The 25828-nt window shown below is 46.5% G+C and overlaps 1 protein-coding gene across 1 annotated transcript in view; it reads left to right on the forward strand.

The window, feature by feature from the left end:
* SASH1 (SAM and SH3 domain containing 1) overlaps positions 1 to 25828 on the forward strand; it is a 195437-nt gene that overhangs the window by 25024 nt on the left and 144585 nt on the right. Inside the window, exon 2 of the mRNA XM_030316548.1 lies at positions 18895 to 19023. Coding sequence (XP_030172408.1) covers positions 18895 to 19023 — 129 coding nt within the window. The remainder of the gene's footprint in view (positions 1 to 18894; positions 19024 to 25828) is intronic.

The following is a 25828-nucleotide window of genomic DNA, read 5'->3' on the forward strand; positions in this document are numbered from 1 at the left end:
GACATTTCGACTTACTGTAAAGGCAGGTAATCATTTCATCTTGAGAAGGGGCTGGGCCCCCAGTGGCCTTGGGACTCCTCTGGTCCTATTCTTCTTCTTCTTCTTCTTCTTCTTCTTCTTCTTCTTCTTCTTCTTCTTCTCCTCCTCCTCCTCCTCCTCCTCCTCCTCCTCCTTCTTCTTCTTCTTCTTTTTTAAGATTAATTTATTTTTGAGAGAGAGAGAGAGAGTACAAGCAGGGAAGGGGCAGAGAGAGAGGGGGACAGAAGATCTGAAGTTGGTTCTGTGCTGACAGCAGCGTGCCCGACTTGGGGCTTGAACTCACCAACTGTGAGATCACGACCTGAGCGGAAGTCAGCCACTCAATCGACTGAGCCACGCAGGCACCCCCTAAAGAGAATTTCTAAGGAGAAGCACAAACCTATGAGATACAGCAGTTGCCTTGGGTTTAAGCAGGGGGCGGTGGGGGTGGGGAAGAACAACATCCTTGCTACTCATTCTCTTTCCTTTGTTTTTCTTTTACGATTTTTAATGCAATGTTCTTGGTGTACATCTATACTCTCATGTGTGGATGTGGAGCCAACTGGGAGGGATTTTCCTACCTCGGCATCTTCATTAAACATTTATTGAGTGTCTGTCACGTGTTCAGGGGAGACACCAGGGAACAGGGTCCTAACTGTGGAGTTTCCTCCCCAGCCAGGTGGGTATGCACCCGTGTAGTCTTGTTCTGGGCTGTCAAGCTTTTTGACTTTTGCTCAGGAACATGCCTTAAGAGTACTGTGTGTGGATTGGGGCGCCTGGGTGGCTCAGTCGGTTGGGCGTCCAACTTTAACTCAGGTCATGATCTCACGTTCCGTTCTGTGAGTTCGAGCCCTGCGTCGGGCTCTGTGCTGACAGCTCAGAGCCTGGAGCCTTCTTCCGATCTGTGTCTCCCTCTCTCTCTGCCTCTCCCGTGTTCATGCTGTGTCTCTCAATAATAAAGAAAAGTTAAAAAAAATGTTTTTAAGTAGGTGATGGGGATTAAGGAGGGCACTTGTGATGAGCACAGGGTGTTGTCTTAAGTATCAAATCACTAATTCTACACCTGAAACTAATATTACACTGTATGCTAACCAACTAGAATTTAGATAAAAACTTGGGGGAAAAAGAGTGCTGTGTCTTACTATTTATCGTAATTATTGTTACTTTCGCTGAAAGTTTAGGTGTGAACAACTTAGTCCTGACAGCAATCCTCAATTGAGTCAGACTGTGCGCTTTCTTTCTTTCTTTCTTTCTTTGTTTTTATTATGTTTGTTTATTTTGGAGAGAGTGCGATCAGGGGAAGGGCAGAGAGCGGGGGGGGGGGGGGGGGGGGGGCACAGAGGATCCGAAGCGGGCTCCACGCTGACCACAGCAAATCCACCGTGGGGCTTGAACTCACGAACCGTGATACCAGGACCTGAGCCGAAGTTGGTGCTCGACCGACCGAGCCACCCAGGCACCCCTACACCGTGCACCTTCTTGACTTCCAACTCCTAGTCAATCAAGCCATCTCTCAGCTTGGCATTTATTTTTTTCTCAGCCTGGCTTTTCACTTGCGTTGCGGCCAAAAAATTGTTCAGTGGAGACCCTGCTCGGGTGGGGAGACCCCACCCGAGCAGGGACACAAAACAAAACACGCTGCTTCTGTTTACATCCTTTGGCTGAGCCACCCATTTATTTCTCTGTAGCAGGCAGGATTTCCTCAGGAAGCTGTCCTGGTGGAGGGTGGGCCAGGGTTGACCAGGATGTGGTGGACACGGAGCTGGCCCCCACCCCCACCCCGCCCTCCGGGAGCTGTGCTGAGGTCAAGCCTAGATCTGTATCTGGGCCCGCCCTCTCCAGTCTGTAAGTTCCAAGGCCCGCTCTCCTGCCCACACTGGGGTGGGGATTGATTGGGTTTGCGCCCCTCTTGGCACGTGGCTTCTTTTTCCCATTTCATGCTCTCGCACGCGGTACTGGGGTAGAGAGCTGGGGCAGGGACACCTCCCAGAGGCCCCCTGAGCAGCTGTGTCCACATTTCCAAGCCCCCAGCATTTCCCACAGTGCCACAGGCCAGCCGCTTGAGAGCGGCTTGGGTCAGCCATGGGACCAGCCTCAGGAAGAAATGATGGATTGGATGACGTGCCAATGTGTTTGGCCTCACCAAGCAGCCAGGTATATGTTTCTTCATATGCGGCTGAGTGAATTATTCATCTGTACGCTTCTGCAGCTCCGGAGAACTGCTAACTAATACTCATCTTTATTTAAAAAATGTCACGAGAGGGGGTATCTTCTGTGGGAGGCCCCGGGAGATGGCTTTACAATTTAAAATAAGCGATAAGGCTAGCTAAGGTTTGTTATATACCCAACTGGTATAAGCCCATCGCTCTAAAGTGCTGACGTCAGGTTTTGGAGTAGATAGGCATGGATTTGAAGCCTGGGTCTGTGTTTTACTAGCCAAGTGGCAGCGGATGTGTCTGTCACCTCCCCGAGTGTCTATGCCCTCACTGGTGTTGTATGCTTAGTAAAACCTACATTAAGTCTTGTGTGTTTTAAGTGAAATAACATGCAAGAAAACCTGACACAATATAGGCATGTACATGCCCAATTTGTCAATTCCTCCCCCAGCTCATCCGGTCAACTTCCCCAATGCCCATGCATGCACACGTGCACAGGTGCGCGCACACACACGCACACACACGCACGCACGCCAAATTCTATTGTCAGCGTACTCTACAAATTCAGTCAAACAGAACAAAAGCAGGGCGCCTGGGTGGCTCAGTCAGTTAAGCTTCCAACTGCGGCTCAGGTCATGATCTCGCAGTTTGTGAGTTCGAGCGCCGCGTGGGGCTCTGTGCGGACAGCTCAGAGCCTGGAGCCTGCTTCGGATCCTGTGTCTCCCTCTCTCTCTCTGCCCCGCACCTGCTCCCGCTCTGTCTCTCTGTCTGTTAAAAAAAAAAAAAATAGGAATACATGTTAAAAAAAAAAAAAACATTAAAAAAAACAACAAAAGCAAATCATTTTAGCGGCATCCATATGATGCACGAAGCTCCATGCTGTTAGTCTGGAAGATTGTTGAGCTTTCATGAAATGCCTACCCGTGCGACCTTGTGGTAGGCACTGCAGAGAGTTCCAGATGTACTGCATTGTGAGAGGGCACATGCATGGGCCTGGCCGAGCTGATACATGGTGGGGAAAGTGCCTGAATGTGCTTGCGTGAGACAACCAGGACCAAATACATGCAGGGAGGGCAGAGTGACTACATAAACCCTGAGGGAATACACAGCATAGGAGGGACATACCTGCAGATAGATTCCCCTTCTACGAATGACAAAAAGGCCAGCCATTTTGGAAGCTGGGTTTATCACGGGTTTCTTGGCTTCTACGTATTTTATCTGTAGTCCTATCTGCTTCGCCCACTGAAACTGTTTCTACCTAGACAAGGGGGATTTCATTATGACGCAGGAAAATGTTTTCAGCCAGACAACCCAGGGTTGATCATGATATTCCATAACATTGGTATTGATAGTGACAATGGCAATGGTTAGGAGCAATCATTTATTGAGTTCTGGGTGCCAGATACTCTTTTGCGTGCTCTATGTGGATTGTTGATCCCTGTTATTTGGCCTCATTGCTCTGTGGGCAGGTACTTCGAAGGCACAAGGAAATTTAGTAACTTGCTTCTTTGAGGTTAGAGATTGGGGGGTATTAACAATTATGCCAGGGGTGCCTGGGTGGCTAAGTCGGTTGGGCATCTGACTTCGGCTCAGGTCATGATCTCACAGTTTGTGAGTTCAAGCCCCATGTCAGGCTCTGTGCTGACAGCTCAGAGCCTGGAGCCTGCTTCACATTCTGTGTCTCCCTCTCTCTCTGCCCCTTCCCTGCTCATGCTCTGTCTCTCTCTGTCTCAAAAATAAATAAACATTAAAAAAATTAAAAAAAAAATTATGCCATATACTGCTTGTTCCTCTTCCTTTTCCAAAAAAGAGAAAGGAACCCAGAAACAAAACCAAGGAAATCCTCCACAAAAGTAGGTAGAATAGTATCTTATAACAAACAGCATTTTTCTCTTTTATAAAATGGAAGGTGAACATGAGGAGGGTTTGTAAGGAGAGATCAAATGATTCTTCTGATGTCTCCTAGACAGAGTATTCTGAAGTCTTTTAAGTTCACCTCAATATCTTTGATTAAAAAACAAGTTGTGGGGTATGGACAAAATCCAACACAATTCTAAGAAACAAATATGTGAGTAATTATCATTGGAGGTTCAAGGAGAGTTGGCAAGATTTCGAATCAGGAGGAAATTCACACAGAAGTAGTCTGTGGAAAGTTCTGAATCATGAGTTCTAGACTTCTAGTCTTTCAGTTTTCCATATTTGAATAGAATGGATTAAAATGTTTTGATCCCATGAGCACTGGGTGTTGTATGGAAACCAATTTGTCAATAAACTTCATATAAAAAAAAAAAATGTTTTGATCCCAGAATTTTCCTTTTCTTCTTCTTCATCTTCGACATCGTCTTCTTTTTCTTCTTTCTTCTATTTATTTTACAGAAAGAGACCACACAAATAGGGGAGAGGGGCAGAGGGAGGGAGAGAGAGAGAGAGAGAGAGAGAGAGAGAGAGAGAGAGAATCTTAGCAGGCTCCCCACGATCCTGGGATCTTGACCTGAACCAAAATCTAGAGTTGGACACTCAACTTACTGAGCCACCCAGGCACCCCCAGCCTTTTCCTTTTCTTACCTTTCAACAGTGTCATCTTGATTTCTTTCTATTAAATTCTGTCTCTGCTTAGGAGATATTTAGGGTCTCTTGTCAGAAATATGTTCCGACCTAATAAGGTATTCTCCAAGGAAGACTGCCACTCATGAATGAAACCAATGAAAGTGTATAATGAAAAAAAAATCTATGATGTATATATTGGCAAGTGCCTCATGCTTTAGTATCTCTCCTTGGTCGTCTTCTTAAATGTTGCTGTCAGAATGCCAGCCTCATGGACTATATTTTTCAGGAATGGCTGTAATTCTCTTCCTTCTGCCATATTTTATACCTTTCACTGGTGTTGTTGGCATGGAGAGGGGGCTGGGAGAGAAGAGCCTCTTGTCACTGGGCAAATGTTTTGGAAAAAATGAAGTGAGGTTGAAGTTAATTGGCATACCTTTTTAGAAATTTCCTGAATTATTTCTATGGAAAATCAGTTTGGGTTTTCTGCATTTTTGCCTGTGAGTCATGTCAGGCTTCCACAGCCACGCTCATGTACGGGGAGGTGGGAACAGGATCTGACCTCAGTCTAGGCACAGAGTGAGGAAGCTTTACAGGTTCATGGTGCTCGCAAATAAGGAAAGGCAGCAATGGGGGCGGGGAGCCTCTTACTCACCAGTTTTCCCAACGCACCTGCCTTCTGTGACCAGGAGGGCTGTGAACTACCTGGAGCTGGAGAACAGTTACCTTTAATGGCCTTTTGAGAATCTTTATTATCTGCATTTATGGCCTGGTTTGTGGACAGAGGTCAGAAGATCTTGTTCTGGGATATTCATTAACAGAACATTCATAACAGAACATTCTCTTTAAATGCAATACAGAAAAGTATTTAGAGTTAGCAGACTAGGTTGTTTATGGCCTAGATATAGAGAATGAATCGAAATAGCCCTCACTCATTTTTACAAAATGGAATATTACCAGTACTGCATCTCTGACCGTGTGAAAATGCGGACATTGCAAATTACGTAATTGCACGCTGCATATGGAAGCCCGACATCACCCAGAACTCAGAAAACACTGTCCTATAAAAACCTGCTTCTGCTGCCCGGTTCTTTCACTTTCATACTTGCAGCCTAGAACCAGCCCTTGAAAAGGCTTGTCTATGTGTGCGTGAAATCGTTTTCCCTTGGTGGTGGCTGTTTTGCAACATTATGCCGACTGCATTTGACTTTCTCACATTTAAAAACTAATAAACTACATAAACATAAAAGTGCTAAGTGTTAAAACCAACGCCTCTTAGGAGTTTGTTTTTAATAAGCTTATGTAATTAACACCTTGCGCTATATATTCCATTTGTTTCTTTTGAAACCGTACAAAGAGAACAGGATGATACACATAAAGAAGGCACCGCATGGTTAATATTGGCTTTTTGAATTATGACGGAGTCGTGGGTGTTGTAGAAATTAAGCCTTGCCAGTTACTTTCAAGTCTGAGAACCGAAGAGTCGGTCCATTTCCTAGAGAAGATGAAACTAAAACATAAAGCAACGTGTAAATTGTTTATATTCCTCTTCCCAAGGGGCTGAACATAGTGCCTGGCACAGTGCTTGTTGATGGATCATTTTATCGTTTCGATTCATTCACTGATTCAGTAAATTAGTTTCGAGATTCTTCTAGACGCTGCCCTACACCCTGAACAGTGAACAAAACTTAGAAAAGTCTCTGCCCTTATGGACCTTATACTTTAGTTGGGGGAGGGGACTAAAACAGACACGAGTTACACGCCAACTATTTTAAATTTCATTTCTGTTTATTTCTATTGTAACTATTTTTGAGAAAGAGAGAGAGTGCGTGTGCATGTGAGTGGAGGAGGGCAGAGAGGGGGAGGGACAGAGGATCTGAAGTGGCTCTGTGAAGATAGTAGCGAGCCTGACGCAGGACTTGCACCCTTGAACCCATGAACCGTGAGATCATGGCCTGAGCTGAAGTCGGACGTTCAGCCCACTGAGCCACCCAGGCGCCCCATATGCAAACTGTTTTAGGCGATGAGAGGTGAGGAGGAGAGAGAGTAGGCAGAGGACGGGGGTCAGAGACTGTGTGTGCCTGAGAGGTTGTCATTGTAGATAGGATGTGCTCGGGAAGCAGGGTTTCGAGTCCCGGCTGCGGCAGGTGGGGGAAGAGCCCTGCGGGGCGGAGAGAGGAGCCAGCTCCAAGGCCAGGCTAGCTGGTGGGCTGGAGGGGAAGCCAGGTGGCCGGTGTGGCCAGGCAATGAGCCGAGAGGCTGCAGATGGGGCACGGGAGAAGGGGGGGGCACAGGTGCCAGGGGCCTTTCAGTTCATGGAGGGGGGGGCGGGCTGCGGCCTTTCCTCTGAGGCAGACTGGAGGCTTCTGAGTAGAGCGGCAGGATCAGACTTAGGTTCAAACAATGTCTCCGGCTGCTGTGGTTACAGGGTTCCTGGGGTGAATGGGAGGCAGCCGCGTGTTTGATTTCCCAGTGTAAAAGAGAGCTGTTGACTTGTGCTTTGCCAATGGAAAAACACAGCCCATCCTGACAGAGTCAGCATTAAAAACGAGGGGACTCTTTAAGAGACTTGCTAGAACTATGTTCATGACTTTTGTTTTTGTTTTCAGGCTTCCCCCCCCCCCCCCCCCACTATGTGGCAATTAAAATAAAAATGTATCTTATCCACATCACAGAGTAAAAAGTGAAATTGCTCTTTTTTATAGAGCAGGTGAGAAGTCTGAAAAAGTTTGAGTAAGTGGGGTAGACATGTGACTAGTCTAGAAATCTAAGAGCATGGATAGGAAGGAGGGGACTATGTCCCAACAAACCCTGACCTATAAAACTGTTAAAAGAAACAAGATATGGCTGATAAGTACCTAAACACGTTCATTCTTCAATGGAAGTGAATTGCTCTGTAAGAAAAACGTTTATGGGGGAGCGTGGGTGGCTCAGTCAGTCGAGTGCCCGACTCCAGATTTCGGCTCAGGTCATGATCTCACGGCTCCCTGTGAGATCGAGCCCCACGTTGGGCTCTGTGCCGCCAGTGTGGAGCCTGCTTGGGATTCTCTCTCCCCGGCTCTCTCTGCTCTTGCCCCACTTGAGCTTCCTTCCTCTGTCTCTCTCCAAATAAATAAACTTAAAAAGTGTATCTTAGAAATTTTTAAACATTAGGTGTCATGAAAAAGGCAGTGGTGATGTTAGTAAATTCTCAGCTTGTGAGCAAATTGGAAAAATGAACATTTTCATTTTAGCGGTAAGTGGCTTGGTAGAATGATGTAAATGCGTCTTAGGTGGTGGTTTTTTGTTTGTTTGTTTTGTCCTTTTAGGTATAAAATGCCTGTCAAGTTCACATTGTAACTCTCTAAAGGATGTGGTACAAAGCAAATAATCTTCACTCTCAACCTCCAAGATGTCTTTAATCTCCAAGTAAGAAGAGATCCATTGCTAAGGATGCTTTTTCAGGGGTCTGTCATGTTATATTCTTGGCAGTTGTGAAAATCTTCTATGATGAAAATCGAGATCACTTTGAGGGGAAATGATGTAGTTGGGGAAGAACTTTTCCTTCCCAAAGGATTGAAATAAAAGTATGGCCTTCATGTCACGTACTGCTTTATATGGTTGCATCCACAGATGGACAGACACACAGATGTAGATACAGGTAATACTCACCTATGTGCCTGGGACAACAAGAGTAATTCTGTGCGGCTGACATTTTCTTCATCTGCTTTTGCCTATCTGTTACAGGTCAGGATGGGCACAGAATGAAGCCAGCAGATTTTCCCTGTTTACCCCACATTCACAAGTGGGCCTTTGAGTGCCTAAATAAAGGCCTTAGAGCACTGATGGTTATGAGTGTCCGTGAGATCAAGGGGATGGACAAAAGGGCACATGTCAGAAGCTAGGTCAGGAAACGCGCTCGAGGAGGCTTAGGGGTGCGCTGAAGAGCTGTTTTTGGATTACTTGGAGTTTTTCCAGGGCAATGGGTGAGCCGGTTTCTCCTTGACTTTGGAAAGAAACGACCCAATTGGTGTCACATGAACGAAGGGCCCTAAAATAGCCTCCGGTAAATAGGAACAGACAGGTTTCTGTTCAGCCGGCCATAGCTCATTCCCAGAAAGGGAATGTGCTCGTTTCCTTGGCCTCAGCGTTGCTGTAGTATTTGCTCTTTGACACCACCTGACCTGGCAGCGTTCCAGGTGTGTTTTCCTACTGGTCTCCCTTGGGGATTGAATGGAAAGGATTCAACTGGATACATTCCTGATATATTCAGTGCCTTTCTATATAGTCTTTGTTTCGAGATACTTACTTGCCTTTTCTTTTTTTTTTTTTTTTAATGTTCATTTATTCTTGAGACAGAGAGAGACAGAGCATGAGTGGGGGACGGGCAGAGAGAGAGAGAGGGAGACACAGAATCAGAAGCGGGCTCCAGGCTCCGAGCTGTCAGCACAGAGCCTGATGCGGGGCTCGAACCCACGGACCGCGAGATCATGACCTAAGCCGAAGTCGGATGCTTAACCCACTGAGCCACCCAGGTGCCCCGCTTACTTGCCTTTTCTGTCAGGGTGTGAGGAGAACGTTCAGCCTTGGCCCATTGGGCCATTGGACCTTGGCCCATTGGGCCATTGGACCATTGGCCCATTGGACCTTGGGCCCATTGCACCGCGGAACTTTCTTGTTAATCTTCCTGGTGTAAGAATCTTCCATTGGATTCCAACAAGATCCATGACCGTCAACGTGCTAAGAATTATCAGCAGTAAGTGGAGATAATCAGAAATCAATTCTGCACATGAAGAATCCTCAACCTGGGTTTCCTTCTTCCCCTTCTCTCCTGACTCCCGTCCTGCCACACCTCTGCAGCGAATCTGCACCGAATCAGCCACCTGGGTAGCTTTTCCTCTTGGAACAGGTTAGGTAGACTGTCTCCTGACTCAGAGGAATTATATTTGTGGTGCCTTCTGCCTGGAAATGTATTTCCCACCCGCTCGCCTCATTCTTTATGTGTTGTTATTTCTAACGATGTATTTCACGTTTGATCGTCTCACTCAGCGGACTCCGTTGCTATTGTAAGGTTGGTGGGGCCAGAGACTGAGACTACAATCTCACCATTATATATGAAAATACTGAATGGATGTTATGAGACCCTCAGGAAGCAAGGAGATCAGCTCTACTGACCTTCCTTCCTTCCTTCTTCCTTCGATAGACACTTCTTAGGTGATTGCTAAGTATCACCGTGATGGTGTTAGGTGCTGAGGTTGCAAAAATGAGTAAGACCCAGTTCCACCTTCGAGGAGTTTAAAGTCTGGGGATAACAACCATGTAAATTAAGTAAAAGTCACTTTTCAAAGATGTCCTAAAATAGAAAATTTCAAATATATACAACATTAGCATATTTTAAAGAAGCCCCATATTCCAGCACTACCATTAATCAGTCACTGCCAGTCTTGTTTCGTCCATGTCTGCTCCCACTCTTTTCCTCTCCCTCCTTGACTTTGAAGCAGATCGCAGACATCGGGTCATTCCATTTGCAGGTGGAATGTATGATTTGCAGTGACGCAGTGGGAAGGTCACGTGCCATTCAACGGCCCATTGTGAAGGATGGGCTGCCGTCTGTAGGGTCAGCAGGGCGAAAGCGGGTCCGGGCAGAAGAAGCCACAAGGAGGAGCGAGGATGATACGGTGCTGCTGCATGTACTGGTTTGATCTGGCCCAAACTGGTGTATGGATAGGGAGGTGGAGCCATGGGAGCAAGTCTATAAAGACAGAGAGTTCCAGGTAAAAAGGTGCTTGTTTTGTATCCAACAGACCAACGCTGTCAAATCCTCCCTGGGAGACATTTTAAAGTTCTCAAGATTTATATTTGAAAAGTGACAGTGGGCATGGCGCATAGAGTGGGTTGCAAATGAGATGAGATTGGAGAGAGGGTAAGTAGCTGGGGAGTTCTGTCCAAGGCGTGAACACTGCTAGGATGAACATGGAGAGACATTTTGAGACCCTTGAGACTAGGAGAGATATTAGAGAAGACATGTTATACTAACATTGACTTATGTATGACACATTAGTATAATTTAAGTTATATTAGTCATAGTGACCTCTTCCTTTGGGGGTAAGTGAATGACTCCTGAGAGTCTGGCATCCGTGGAACTGGTGGATGCTAATCTCTGGAATACTGGAATCAGGAACGAAAGTTTGGGGGGTTGGAGAGTTCACACTGAGTACCCAGGAAAAGGAAGCATGGGCAGCTGTCGGCCGCTAAGGAGGTGGATGAGAGTTTTGAGAACTTACCACAGTATAAGGGGGCACCCACGTACTTTAGTACAGGCCATCTGAGCAGTGTCCTCAGGCTTCCTAGCCATGTGAATTTTCTTGATAACACCCTGTAGGCCTTACCTACCAGTTCTTAAAAATCTAGAACTTTGGCAACTCAACACTGGTTCTGTAACAGTGAATGGTTACAAGCACGATGCCTGATGTCAGTTTTGATCAGATCACCATGACCTCTAAATCTCTTAGCCTTCCTTAAGTGCATTCCGTGGAAATCAACCGTGGTCAAATCCAGTTCTGACTCCTGTGTTATCACCACCCCCCCCCCACCCCCCGACTCTGCAAGCCATGGCAGAATATCGTTTTCTTAAAATATGAGAAACCCTCAAATATTGTACAAGGCTTAACAACATAACCAGAAATTTCAGGATTGTTGTGAGATTAATATATTCATCTCCAAATGGCTCAGAATATTATAGGTCACTTTTTTTAAACCCGGCATCAGATCCTGACTGGCCAAATGCTTGAGAATGCTCATACCCTCATGATCATGTGCCGAAGGCAGCCAGAGAAACTGTCAAGTGTGATTCATACTCATCAAAATCTGTGAATATGGTCAGAAATTGTGACTTCATTTCCACCAAACTAGCTCGTTCATTGCCACCCAGCTAGCTCACTCTGCTGTTCTTTCCAAATCTATGATTCTATTAAGCTCAGGGCAGTTTAGAAATGAGAAATGAGTTCAGTCCGAAATTGCCATCTGCTAATTCCACATGCCCATTTTGAGAGTGAATCTATTCCGGAATTTTTTTTTTTTTTTTTTTTTTTTAACAAATTGTCAACGTGCCAGTCACTTCCCTTCAATTTCAAGTTCTGAAGATTCCTGTGACATGTTCTTTTGTGCCGATGATAGCTCAGCAAATTAGATCTTCCAGAGTCTTTAATTCCAAAAAGACCTTACACCCGAGCACAGTCTGGTAAACCCCTTCAACAGATTTCCGTGACTTAACCATATGACTACATTAAAATAAACTAAAAAGCATACTTTGCTTTTCTGTTAATAATAAACATCCGTGTTTCTTGATTTTACGTTGAATATTTTGCACCTAGTGTAGCGTCTGAAGTGTCCTAGGTGTTCAATAAATATTATTGGAATTGATGGGATACTGTATTAGGTATTGATGATTGAAAAGCATATTAATTTTATAGCCTTGATCACTTTCTTCATCGTACCTGATCATTAATGTGACATCAGAGATCCAGCACACCCTCCCCATGAGGGATACGGAGGAGGCCTTTTTAATCCCATTTTGTTGTAGCTGCTCCTCTCTATGGTCAGGAAACGGGGTTTTCCTACTTAGACCGAGCTTTTCAAATTCCTTCTGACTTGATAACTAGGGATTCCTAGTTTGTGTGAGATTCTGGCAGTACATTTTTAAAAAACGTTTATTTATTTTTAGAGAACGAATTGGGGAGGGCCAGAGAGAGAGGGAGACACAGAATCCAAAGCAGGCTCCAGGCGCTGGGCTGTCAGCACAGAGCTCCAGGCAGGGCTCGAACCCACGAACCGGGAGATCATGACCTGAGCCCAAGTCGGATGCTTAACAGACTGAGCCACCCAGGCGCTGCCACTCCCCCGCCCCGTGTCCATTTTTAATGTAAATAGATACAGTCTACATTAATAAGTACTTAGAGTTGTAAGTAGTTTATAAATAATTCTGTCAAAGATGTCCCATGCCCTAGTTTTTGTTGTTGTTTGGTTTTCGTTTTGCATTTTGTGTGTGTGTGTGTCTGTTGGTTTTGTTTTTGGTGTTTTTCCTCAGGCCTTTGAAGGCCACTTCCTTAGAAGCAGTTGTTGAGAGAGTGCCGGGAGGGAGGGAGCCTCAGTGCTGCCTGCCTGAGGCCTTCCTTCCCCAGGGCTGGGTTTATGCTAAGCGGAGACCTCTGTGCGGAATAGTGGGGGCCTCGGGCACCAAGGTTATATTTGCCAAGGCAAGAATTAGAGGGCCTGGCAAGGTCTAGGGTGTTCTGGAGAGGGGGAGTGGAAACGTGAAGTCAGCCCTCCAGCCACCTGCCACGTGGGTGTGCCCCCCCACCCCCGCCCCCCAGGGCTTTTCATCACCACCAGCATGACCTAATACGGTCCCTTTAGTGTATGTTTTTGGTTGTCCTGAGTAAAAAACTTCTTCCTGAGACAAACTGTATTCCCGCCCAGACCATCTGCAGAAATGCTAGGAGCGACATACCTCAGAGAAAAATATTCGAGATCATGGCATATTCAGTGACTCTCTCCACGAATGACATGGCAGGATGGGGGTAAGCGAGCAAGTGCCGGGAGCGACCCCTCACAGATGCAGTGAGGCCGAATGAGGAAACCAGAATTAAAGTCTTTTTTATGGCAGCAGCAGTTTCACCAGAACGTTTGCTGAAAGCATTTATCACCTCCAAATCTTTAAAGAAGCTAATTAAGAAGGAAAACGCAGAGGGGCGCCTGGGTGGCTCAGTCGGTTAAGGGTCCAACTCCTGCTCAGGTCATGATCTCACAGTTCGTGGGTTCGAGCCCTCGAGCCCTGCATGGGGCTCTGTGCTGACAGCTCAGAGCCTGCTTCCCATTCTGTCTCCCTCTCTCTCTGCCCCTCCCCTGCTCACGCTGTCTCTCTCTGTCTCTCAAAAATAAATAAATGTAAAAAAAAAAAAGAATGAAAACGCAGAGTGAAAGTCATTCAAGAAATCGGGCTGCGTTATTGCAGTGATTTCTTCCAGTAGACTTAGCTTGTCGGGGACTGAATACTGATATATTCAGCTCCACCCCTCTCCAAAACAACAGGGAGCAATGTAAATAGAACGTATAATTTATATTATTCAAAATGTATATATACTTATTATTATAGACCAAAAAAGGTAGAGACACTAAATAAATGAGCCAGGAGTCTGTTCTCTTTCTTCCCCTCAACGTTGGGGATTCAGAGCGACACTTGGAGTTTTCCCTTGGGGCTCTGTCTTTATAGATACAGAAAATAGCAGGATTACAGGTTCATTTGCATTCGTTTGCATGCGATCTGCATACAACAGCACAGATTACATTGTATTTCCGGGTGTTTTCAGGACTTTTGTCTTCTTTTTTTTTCCTCCATAAGCCTGTCTGGATACCCTACACCATAAACGACATCTGGGAAAGAAGAGAGCAAAAATAACCAAAGTTAACGATACAAATGCTTTCTGTTTTCATAGTACTTTGAGTTTTTACATTTTCCAGAGACAGAAGTACGTTGGGATAAAGATCAGAAAAGACTGCTAAGTCAGTCCTTACGAGAACAGTGCTGCTTCTTTTCTCCTTAATTGCGACAGCAGTCCCCCCCCCCCCGCCGCCCCCATCTGAGTTGTTGGGTACAAATGCCCCGTATCTCTGCATTTTTATGTTGGCTGCATAAAAGATGAGTGTTTGGTGTGCAGTGGCTTCGTGGGAAGATTGCACAGGGTCCGTCTTCTGTTGACCTGCCCCTGGTAGTGAGACCGCCGATCCAGTTTAAATCCATACCAATCGAAGTGGATGGTCATATGGGAAAGATGCCATGGCCTGGTTTTGCAGGAAGAAAAGGAAAGAGAACTTGAATTTGCATGGGTTTTCTTCCTTTTCTTTTCTTTTTAGCTGCGTATGGGGAAATTCTTACAAAAAGATCGGGTGACACACTTTCATAATTTACTTAAATTCTTTGGAGGAAATAAGATTTCCCCCTGTTCCTAAACTTGAACCCATATTCCTTCAGCCTCACGCATGAGAACCAAAGGCGAAAAATAAGAAATGAGACAAATTAGGCGAGCAATGACTCTAGAGCAGAAACCTTGAACACCTTAAGAGAAATAGAAGTTTAAAAAGAAATCGATTTCAGTATTTTAATAATTGTATCTATTAGAAGAAGCATAGAGAGCGTTCACTATTTTGTAACTTGAGTGCCTCTTGACATGAGCGCTGTGGGTGTTGGGTCAGACATAACCTCACATTCCAGAAAGAAAGATGCACTAGGTGTGGTGGTATTGACATCAGCTGCATTGGTTACATTCCCTACAGCCTAATATGGAAATATTTTGATGTTTTTATTTTTTTTAAATTTATTTTTGAGAGAAAGAGACAGAGAACAAGCAGGGGAGGGGCAGAGAAAGGAGACACAGAACCTGAAGCAGGCTCCAGGCTCCGAGCTGTCAGCACAGAGCCCGACGCGGGGCTCGACCCCACGAACCGTGAGATCGTGACCTGAGCCAAAGTCGGACGCTTCACTGACGGAGCCCCCCAGGCGCCCAGAAGCAGATGTTTTCACCGGATAGGTCTGCGCTATCTCAAGAACACGTTGGGCGGAAATGATGCCAAGGTTTCCAGATAGTCCGGAAAGAGCATGGGTTTTGAGTGGAGGAAGAGAACATCGTCTCGTGGTTCATTGGTTCCATCTGATTGGGGCGAACAGGATTCCTTCCTGGGGATGGCAGACAAGACCTACTTTTTAAAATCCCGTTCTTTTATTCTTTTGCCTCTCTTGGCACTTACATCATCAAGGCTGCCGAAAGTGGAAATTTTGGGGACTTACTGCACATCTGGAAAGTGATTTGGGAAAACACAGGGGCAGCTGTGCCACGCCGCTCTAAATCATTGTCTGCCGGGCCCCAAGTCCGGGTTGGACGTTGCCACATGCTGCAGGGTGCGAAGTGTTTGCTGTCTTTGGCCTGGGTTGATTTGAACAGCTGCCTTTTTTCTCATATATTTTCCAGGCCCCCGCGTTACTGGGGAATTTGGGGTGATCTGGGCTGAGGGATAGGGACTTAAACTTTTTCACCAGTGGCAAAAAAACACGTCTGATCGGCAGCTTGGAAACTTGAGAACCGAACAGTTGATGTTGAAGGTATTGCTAGGAAAAAGGAGGGGTGGGGAAGTGATTTGAAAAAAAGCTATGTAAATAATGGCTTACGAACTTTTTTGGAGTGGACTTGACTGATCCAAGAAAACCGGTGATCGTGTTAAGTTGTACGGTTCAGCTGGCTGTTTTTTGAGAAGCCGGAATTCAAGATCGGAGTGCCTTGGCTAAAACAATACAATTCTTAGTGCCTCTGTGATGGGGCCGGGCGGCGGGCGGAGGGAGGGAGAGAAATTTTCATTTAAGAACGGCAAGCTATAGGAAAGTGTGTAGCTGTAATCTCTAGGGGTTTAACAAGTTCACTCAGGTATTAGAAGATACAGGTTTTGTAGCTGGTCAAAGGTGACAGGTATGTTTCCCTTCCTGGATGGATGAAGGTGGAAGTTTCTGGATGGAGACAGGATAGCCTCATACTTTTGATAGACTTGACATAACTCTGAAGGGCCCCAGGACTTCAGGGGCCCCAGCTGTTGTGGGCAGTGGCAGAATCCAGGCAGTAACTCGGAAGAATGGGTTCTCAGGTGATATGGCTATAAACCCTGTTCCCCCCCACCTTCCAACACGTGCTTTGAAGGGAGCTCCTGGGTCCTTCCCAGTATGTACCGGGGGCGGGGACTAAGGAAACATGAGGATCTTGAAGAGTAGGGGGACCATGAGGACTTCGTTTCTTTGAAGTTTAAGCAAAAATGCTGGCTTAATAGAAGGCAGCCGGCCCAGCAGCTGTGGACTCAAGCCCATGCTTCAGCGGGCACTTTGCTCCCATAGTCCTGCCTGTGAGTAGTAGTTGGTGGTCAGAACTCAGTTCAGGTGTTGGGCCTGAGGTGTGTGGGGTGGGAGAGGGCCTGCTCCGAGGGGAAAGTGGTCGTTGTAGGAAGCTGCTTGCTTCTCTCTGGCTCCTCTGGGCCTCGCAGGCAGTGGCTCTCAGCTCCTTCCTCATCGGGGCCCGACTGGGGAGCAGAGGCGAGGTGAAAGGCCCTGAGAGCTGGGCTGGCAAGGCGGGGGTTTATTTTTTCAGCTGGGTGATGGGGCGGCATGGGGGATTCTCGGAGGAGGGGAAGCCGGTCAGATCTGTTTAGCAAGGTCACTTCGGTGGCGGGGTCGATGGCAGATTGGGCAAAGTGGGGAAACAGATGAGAAAACCCACCAGGGGGTTGTGGGTTTCCATGCTGTGGCCCACGGGGGTACGTGTCGTAGGGCCGAGGCGAGTCAGGACAAACCTTAGGATCATAATTTGATTCATCATGCTAGATTTCAGAAACCTCACTTTAAGATACTCTGGCTTGGCTTCCTCCCTCCTGAGTGATTCTGGTTTCAGGCAGTTTGCTGACGGCAGGAAAGCAGAGACCAGCAGCAGGCTGACCACCTCTGGGCCTCTCCTCAGAGGCCCAGCAGCAGATTTCTGCCTTGACCGATATTACTTCCCTCTTGGAAACTTGACGGTAAACATATTGAATAGTAGGCTAGGCCCCCAGAGCCTCTGTGTCTGTCCAGCTTGTTGTCTGAGACAGACCGACGACCAAATGAAGGAATGACTTTTGCCCAGACATGTTCAAATGCTCAAACGTCTCCTTCCTAGATCTGTCCTGGGGACTTGGACACGATTACCTCAAAGGAGAACATTTTCTTGGGGTGGGGGGGAGGGAGAGGTCTTTTTCTAAAATATCATTTCTTTTCATTTCTGTTTCTCCTGTACGTGGGTTGCATAAGATCAGCGAGTGCAGACGCGGGATAGAGATGCTCGCTCCGACCCAGGCCTCCTGACAAGGCCTGAAGGTCTTTAGCGGAAAGGCTTTGGGAGAACTCTTACTTCCCCAACCCCACCTGCATCTGAGTGTGTTTGCGTGTTTAGACAGGGCTGTGGACCGTAAAATGAAAAGCGTGTGCACCTTCTACGCTCCCTAAAAGTTGCGTTTCCTTGGTTGGCTTGGTAGGGCCATTTATTCTTACCAAAGAAAGGACACGTCGGGAGGTAAACAGGGGAGGGCAAATGTCTTTATGAATGAACGAGTGAGTAGAAGAAATGGCATAACTTACAAATGTATGCAGTGTGTGTCCTCCGTGTGTACGTGTTCAGACACGCATTCAAGGCCTCGACTGCCCTAAAGGAAGACTATAGTCTGAAACATTCTCTTGTAGTGAACATGAGTAGCTAAGCAAGTTTTGAGCACTTACTATGTGCCAGGTGGACCGTGTTACTTCACCGCTTCTCCTTGGGAGATAGGTTCCGTGCTATTCCATTGTTACCGGAGGTTATCCGTCCAGAGGTTATCCGTACTATTCCAGAGTTCCCAGAGCTTAGGAAACACGCCTCAGGCCCCTGAATTGTGAGCGGCCGCTGAGCTGAGTGTGAACTCAGGAACGTGGGCTCCGGAGCGGCTGCCGGGGCCACAGACCTGTTCCTCCTTTAGGTGAATCTGTTAACGTGTGTGCTTCTCGCTTGTGTACTTGGAATAACTCAAGGAATAGAGTTTTTTTTTTCTTTTCAAGGGTCTCAGGGAGGCACAGGTGTGGTTCGGAAGCGGCGTCCCTCACGGGTCCTCAGCCCTCCGCTCGCAATCAGAATTCCCGGGAGTGGGGTCCTGGCGTCGGGACTTCTCAGGAGGCTCTGGTGCAGCCACGGATGGGGCTTCGGGGAGCCTCTTGCCCGGACAGTGCCTCTTCTGAAGGCGCCCGCCTGGGGGTTTCTTAGCCCTGCCAGGCGGGCAGAGGTGTGGGTTTCAGACCGCGGCCTTGGCCGCAGGCAGTCCTGGGTTGGAGTTCTGCCTTCTTTGCTTGTTAGCCCTAGACCCGGTGGGCACTCAACTTCTCTGAGTTACTGTAAAGGCGAGCACATAGTTCCTGTGTCCCCCGTGTCCATAGCTGTCCGGAGGATTTGGAGGTGGCGCCCATACTCCCCACTTAACGAATACCGGCCGTTCTTACTGTAAATGCTGGGGGGAGGGGCACCAAAAGCTGTAGGTCTCCGTGCCGGTGGACTCACCGCCTTTGTTGTTTTCCTGTTTTTTTTCCTGCTGCCCGCCTCGCCCTCAGGACGGCTCCCTGGGAAACATCGATGACCTGGCGCAGCAGTATGCAGACTATTACAACACCTGTTTCTCCGACGTGTGCGAGAGGATGGAGGAGCTGCGGAAGCGGAGGGTTTCCCAGGACCTGGACGTGGTGAGTGGGCGGCACGGGGAGGACGCTGCTGCCCGGCGGGGCCGCTCGGTGTCCTGCTCCCGGTCCATCGCCCCCTCGCGATCCAGCACCCCCACCCGGGCCAGCGCCCCCTCCCGGGCCAGCGCCCCCTCTCGGTCCAGCGCCCCCTCCCGGGGTCCGGTCCAGCGCCCCCTCTCGGACCCTCTGACCGGCTTCCTTGTGCCTGGACCGTCTGTCTGCAGGCTGCTGCCCTAGTTTGGGGTAAAAAGTTCAGGTCCCAGAGGATTAATCACCTAGTTCTGTGGTGACCAAATAAATGCATATTGGCTGGGGCAGCATGACCGAATATCTGTATTCATTAAAAGGCTAGATTTTATTTTTTAACTTAAGCAAAAGGAATGTTTTTACTCTTGGCCAGCGTACGCTACATTTTCATGGACTCGAAGCCCAAAGAATGTCGAGGGTAGGTCTTTCCTTCTGTCCTTTGCTCCCTTCCTTTTTTTTTTTCTTTCTTTCTTTTTTTTTTTTTTTGAAAAATAAAATTTAAAGCAGCCAGAAACCACCCTCATCTCTCACCTGGTAATTAGCATGCTGGTATTTTAGCAAATCTCTGCTCAGTGTGTTTTTATATCAGCAATATAATTCTTGCCTTTTTATTTAATATTTTATTATAGTTCCTCCATGTCATTAAGACCTCTTCATAATCACCGTTTTCCACGGCTCTGCTCTCTCACTGAGGTGTCGAAATTCATTTGGCTGTTTTTGTGAAAACCTTTATGTAGGATTAGTGCAGCATTTAAACTTGCATTTGACAGATAAGTAAATAAATAGCTTAGGTCTCTGTAATCTACATGTGTGCTAGTGTTTCCAGGTAGTACATTTGCTGCAACAGATCTTACTGAAGCTTCTGCATTTATTAATTTAAATTTTCGTCATACGTCCTATTTGGGTTCCTTGTGATTCGGTGCTTTCAGATTGTTTTATTTCACTGTGGTGACCCCTTCAGGAAGGGGAGGCAGAACTCTCCATGTCTCCACATCCAGGTCAACTCCTTTTTGATCATCTTCTAGATTTTGGAGGGGAGAAGGGGCCTCTATGGATCTGTTGTGAATAAGATTCTCTCTGCCTTTAAAAAAAAGTTTGAAAACTGCTGATTCACTTGTATCCTTTTTTTTTTTTTTTTAATTTTCATAAATCTGCTTAGGGTAGGAATTAAAAAAAAAAGCAATAATTAAGAAACTAAGAACAGATCGTTCTTTAATTAGCAATTCCTTTTATGTTATAAAGGACCTATTATATAATGGACCCAACAACTAGTTTAGGCACCTCAGTTATTCTACAAAGGGGTGTGATTCACTTCTACAGTAAGACTCTGGCATTCCTGTGTATTTTAATTTCTTTCCCTAATTCAACCTAAGTGAAGATTCCTTAGGTCAGGAGTAACAGCATATGACTGTCAGATAATTATTGATTCTTTTTCCTTTTTTTTTAAAAAAAATTTTTTTTTCAACGTTTATTTATTTTTTTTGGGGGGACAGAGAGAGACAGAGCACGAACGGGGGAGGGGCAGAGAGAGAGGGAGACACAGAATCGGAAACAGGCTCCAGGCTCTGAGCCATCAGCCCAGAGCCTGACGCGGGGCTCGAACTCACGGACCGCGAGATCGTGACCTGGCTGAAGTCGGACGCTTAACCGACTGCGCCACCCAGGCGCCCCTGATTCTTTTTCCTTTTTGTTCACCGAGTTGTTGGCAGTGGTGGTAAGAGTATAATCGAGTTGATTGAGCCCGAGAAGCATCGGTTGGGGGCCAAGAGCCACTGTCCTGGGAGCCTGACTCTGTGGCCCAGGCAGGCACAGACGACATCATTGCCAAGGCCGTCTTTCTTCTAACTTTGTCCTCTGGCATGTGTGAATGGCAGGGTTGTTTCCTTTTTTTCAAATATTTTTTAGTGTTTGTTTTTAAGAGAGAGAGACAGAGCACAAGTTGGGGAGGGGCAGAGAGAGAGGGAGAGGGGCGCCTGGGTGGCGCAGTCGGTTAAGCGTCCGACTTCAGCCAGGTCACGATCTCGCGGCCCGTGAGTTCGAGCCCCGCGTGGGGCTCTGGGCTGACAGCTCAGAGCCTGGAGCCTGTTTCCGATTCTGTGTCTCCCTCTCTCTCTGCCCCTCCCCCGTTCATGCTCTGTCTCTCTCTGTCCCAAAAATAAATAAATAAACGTTGAAAAAAAAAAATTAAAAAAAAAAAAAAAAAAAGAGAGAGGGAGACACAGAGTCCAAAGCAGGCTCCAGGATCTGAGCCATCAGCACAGAGCCCGATGCGGGGCTTGAACCCACAAACCGTGAGATCACGACCTGAGCCAAAGTTGGACGCTTAACCGACTGAGCCACCCAGGCGCCTCCCCTCCTCCCGCTTTTCCTTTTTTAATTTTTTTTTAATGTTTAATTTTGAGAGAGACAAGTTGGGGAGGGGCAGGGAGAGAGGGAGCTGTTTCCTTTTCTTAACAAAAGTAACCTCACGTGGGAGAAGACTCGGTTAAAATTAGGCTCTTCTTTTGGGGCATAGTTAATGAGAAAAGACTTTTGGGGGTTAAGATGGCAGCGGAATGACGACGTAAAAGTTGCACTGAACTCTTGGATATCGTAATTTTGACTTTGAACGGTAGCCCGGCAGCATGCTTGGTGGCTTCCTTTTGGAAGAAATGGTGACATTTGCCATGCGAGGAAAGGATTGCTGTGAATTGGTAGGTGATCCCCTGCTCTTGCCAGAATTCTAGCTGGTTAAGAGTTGGGGTCCCCATAATCCTTGCAAGGTGCTTAGGAACCTCGGAGGGCAGCGTCTAGGTAGGGAAGAAAGCCTGTTTGGCAGTGGGGCAAATAACTTCCTCCTGGTTAGACAGATGGGCCTAATTGGGTGTGTTCGGTTCCAGAGCTGCAAAAGACAGTCTGGGGGGGGGAAAAAAAAAACCTCCGGATGAGCTTAATTAGTTCTCATCAAAGGTGCAGCAATGTGGTAGTGGGTAAAATTGATGGGAGCTCATTCGAGCCAGGCTGGAAACTTCATTCACTCCTTAGACTGTCGTTTGGGAGAAAAGGAAGATCCCAGATGGGCACATTCAGGTTCTCTTTCTATGAAATCGCAGGCAGGTTGCAGAGGTATAGGGGAGCTCGTAGACCGCTGACCGTCAGGTTAGATGCCACGCGTCCCGTGTGTCATTTGCATGCTTCCGGAGTCTAGAAGTCCATGTTAGATGCGTCTTAAGCTGTTTTGAGGTCATCCGTCATTCATTCAGGCCGGGTATGCAACCATAGCTACATATTCAAAGTTCCCTCTCCGGGTGGTTAGCTCATCACAGACTAAGTCCTGATGGGAAGTCATTTTCTTGGAAAGCTGTCACTTTCACTCCATAATGCTGCCTTTTGCTGCATTATTTCTATGGTTTTTATTCATTTTATTGCATATTGTTCCACCTTCAGACAAGTAGACCAATTCCTTCCCTGCTCTCTCGGCTGTTGGTGCAGCTTTGGGTCTGAGGGCCTGTGACTTACTACTTCCTTTCTGTGTCAGTAAGCAGTCCCGTGAAAGCTGAATCGAGGAGGCTTGGGAAAGAAATAATCCACCAAAAGCAGTAAGAAGAATACATTCGGAGCCTCAAGCATCTTCTACGAAAATAAGTAGCATTAAGTTTGTTGTGTCTGCTGTAGAAAAAGCCATTCCGAGGCAACCTTGAATACTGGGAGATTTGAATGATAGGTTGAAACAGCTTATGACTTTGTTTCGTTTCAGATTCTCTGGGTGAATTTTGGCAATGGAGGGAATATTCAAAGATAGAGTAGACATTTAGATATCTGTGTTTGGCTTTAAAAGTCGAAAAATGTGTTGTCTTTAAGAGCTAATTACATATGAGCTAGAGAACAAACCAACCAAAGAGACGCCCCTGCCCACAGAGATGCTTGACTTAACCCTGAAAAATATAAGGTTTTGATAATTATGTTAGTAATTAACTTTCTGGACCGGATACCAAGCTACTTTTCCAGGACCTAATCACCCGGCTCCCAACTAGAATAAAGCACTTACTTGATAAAGTGTTTTTGGGGGCCAGTTAGTTTAGATGAAGGCAACAGAGAGTACAGATGGGTGAAAATTCAACAGTATAAACAGGGATTATGATTCAAATTTATAACTATGGAGAGAGTTTTTATTTAGCACCAAATGGGCCCTAAAGGAACGTATGTCTGGACCACAGCCTTTGCCTCTGCTGGGGATTGGGACATTAGTGCTTGTGAACAGCAGGGAAGTTGCCCATATTTCCACACATTTGGCACATCCCTGAGCCCTGTGTGTTTTTTTGGCTGGGCGAGTCTGCATTTGGAAATGATACGGCTTTCCAAGTCCATAATGGGCCCATCTCTAGTGATGCTAAGCCTGACATCTGTCAAAGTGACACCGTGTCCAGGAAAGGGATACAGGCAAGGTGGGCGATTATTACTGGCCATATCAACTTCCTCGGCATCTGTGAGGTTGAGTCTGCTTGGGTGTTGACAGAAAACAGGTTTGTGTGGTTGCTGGTGAGGCATAGCCCTGATGAAGGAGTCCCTACCTACAGGGGGACCCTGTGGACGACGTCAGCCAAAGCCCTCCTCGGGCTCTGTGCCAGATCATTATCACATCTGTGTGTGAGCCAGGAAATGGGAGCCCAGGTAAAGACTTTTAAGGACCAGGAAAGTAAATTAAAATGTTGCATCATAGAACAGAGAAATGTGACCTCAAAACCATTGCCGATGGTGCAGGAACCATTCTGGGGTGTAATTGTTGTTCCTTGAAGTTTATTTAATCTTTCCAGATGTAATTCTGGACTAAGAGGCAGTAAGAGTGATATCTGTCATGACTGTGGTGCTTGTTGGGGCTTCCTCAGACTATACCAGCCCAAGCCTAAGCCCACGCGGGAGTCCCAGCCCTTGTGTTTGGTACAGTGGCAAAGGGTGTGAGAAACACTGGTGGAAAGAGGTGGTGGCACTTGGGGCCCAATTCTGGCTTTTGTTTTTAGCTGGCAAATTGTGTAACCTCTCCAAGCCTCAGTTTCCCCATCTATAAGATGGGGGTAAAAATATCTCCTGAAGGTATTGTAAGAATTAAATGAGAAAACTGCCATAAAGGACCTGGAACATCATTGTAAGTGACCTGTAACTGTTCGTTTATTTCCTTTCCCTTCTATTCCTAATTCAAACCCCCCCGGAAACACTGAAGATTATCTGTTACTTACATTTCATTAATGGATATTCATATGATTGCAGAGAGTCTTTTTAGTTTAGTTTTTTTTTTTATTTGAGAACTAAACAAATATAAACATCATAATATATCACACTTCTGTGGCTCTTACCCAGCTTCTACAGTTTTTAGCATTTTGACGTTCCTACTTTATCCTTACTCCCCACACCCACTTGACTGTTGTTAAATTTTTGAAGTTCTTCGAGAGGTTAAATTTACATATTGAAATGCACCAATCTCAGCTCTACGATTTTGGCAAGTGGATGCATCCACGTCATGCACACTCAAGCATGATATAGGACGTGGTCACCACCCCGCAAAATTTCCTCGTGGCCCTTCCCAGCAAGTCCTGGTTTGAGGACAAAGATTTTTGTCTGTCACTTCTGTATTCCAACATCGAGAAGATTCATGCTGTGTAAGAGGTACACAACAAGTATTTAAGTTTGTTTATGTCTGTAATTATTTAAAAAATGTTTTAATGTTTATTTTTGAGAGGGAGAGAGAGAGACAGACAGACAGAGACAGAGATAGTGTGAGTGGGGGAGGAACAGAAAGAGAGGGAGACACAGAATCCGGAAGCAGGCTCCAGGCTCTGAGCTGTCAGCACAGAGCCTGACCTGGAGCTTGAACCCACAAACTGTGAGATCGTGACCTGCGCTGAAGTTGGACACTTAACCGACTGAACCACTCAGGCACCCCATATTTTTAAATACATCTTTTTAAGTTTATTTATGTATTTTGAGAGGGAGGGGTAGGGGCAGAGAGAGAGAGGGAGAGAGAATCCCAAGTAGGTTTTACACTATCAGCACAGAGCCTGATGCAGGGCTTGAACTCATGAACCATGAGATCATGACCTGAGCCGAACTCAAGAGTAGGATGCTTAACCGACTGAGTCACCCAGGTGCCCCCATTTTTAAATATTTTATGAACATCAAGCCTGTATCTGAGATTTTGCCTTTCCAGAAAGACAGGTAAAAGATGTTTTCCCCATCAACAGAGAGGTCACAGTTTTTGTTTTTGTTTTTTCAGTTTATTTATTTATTTTGAGAGAGAGCAAGGGAGCTCATGTGAGTGGGGGAGAGGCAGAGAGAAAGGGAGAGAATCCCAAGCAGGCTCCATGCTGCCAGCGCAGAGCCCAACACAGGGCTTGATCTCACGAACTGTGAGATCACGACCTGAGCCAAAATCAAGAGTTGGACGCTTAACTGACGCTTAACTCACCCCTAGAGAGATCACAATTTAGTGGGGCCGTTAGATAAGTAAACAGACTGTTGAGATGCTGTGCAGGAAGGAGTACAGAGAAAAGCCCTGACTGAGTGTAGGAAAGTCCCAGAAGGCTTCCCGCACGAGGTGATACCCAGGCACCAACGTTAAGGACACAGAAGATTAACCTGATTTGGGGAGGGGGGGTGGACGGTGCGGAATAACTTAAGGCAAAGGTCAAAAATTGGGAGAGAAGATGTGGCATTTACAGGCAATTGCAGGAGGTTTACTGGGGCTGAAACCTAAGGTAGAAATGACGTGGAGGAAAAGATACATGCTCGTCTTTCACAGGTCTTTGGA

The sequence above is a fragment of the Lynx canadensis genome, chromosome B2 (assembly GCF_007474595.2).
Source record: "Lynx canadensis isolate LIC74 chromosome B2, mLynCan4.pri.v2, whole genome shotgun sequence".
Lineage (NCBI taxonomy): Eukaryota > Metazoa > Chordata > Mammalia > Carnivora > Felidae > Lynx > Lynx canadensis.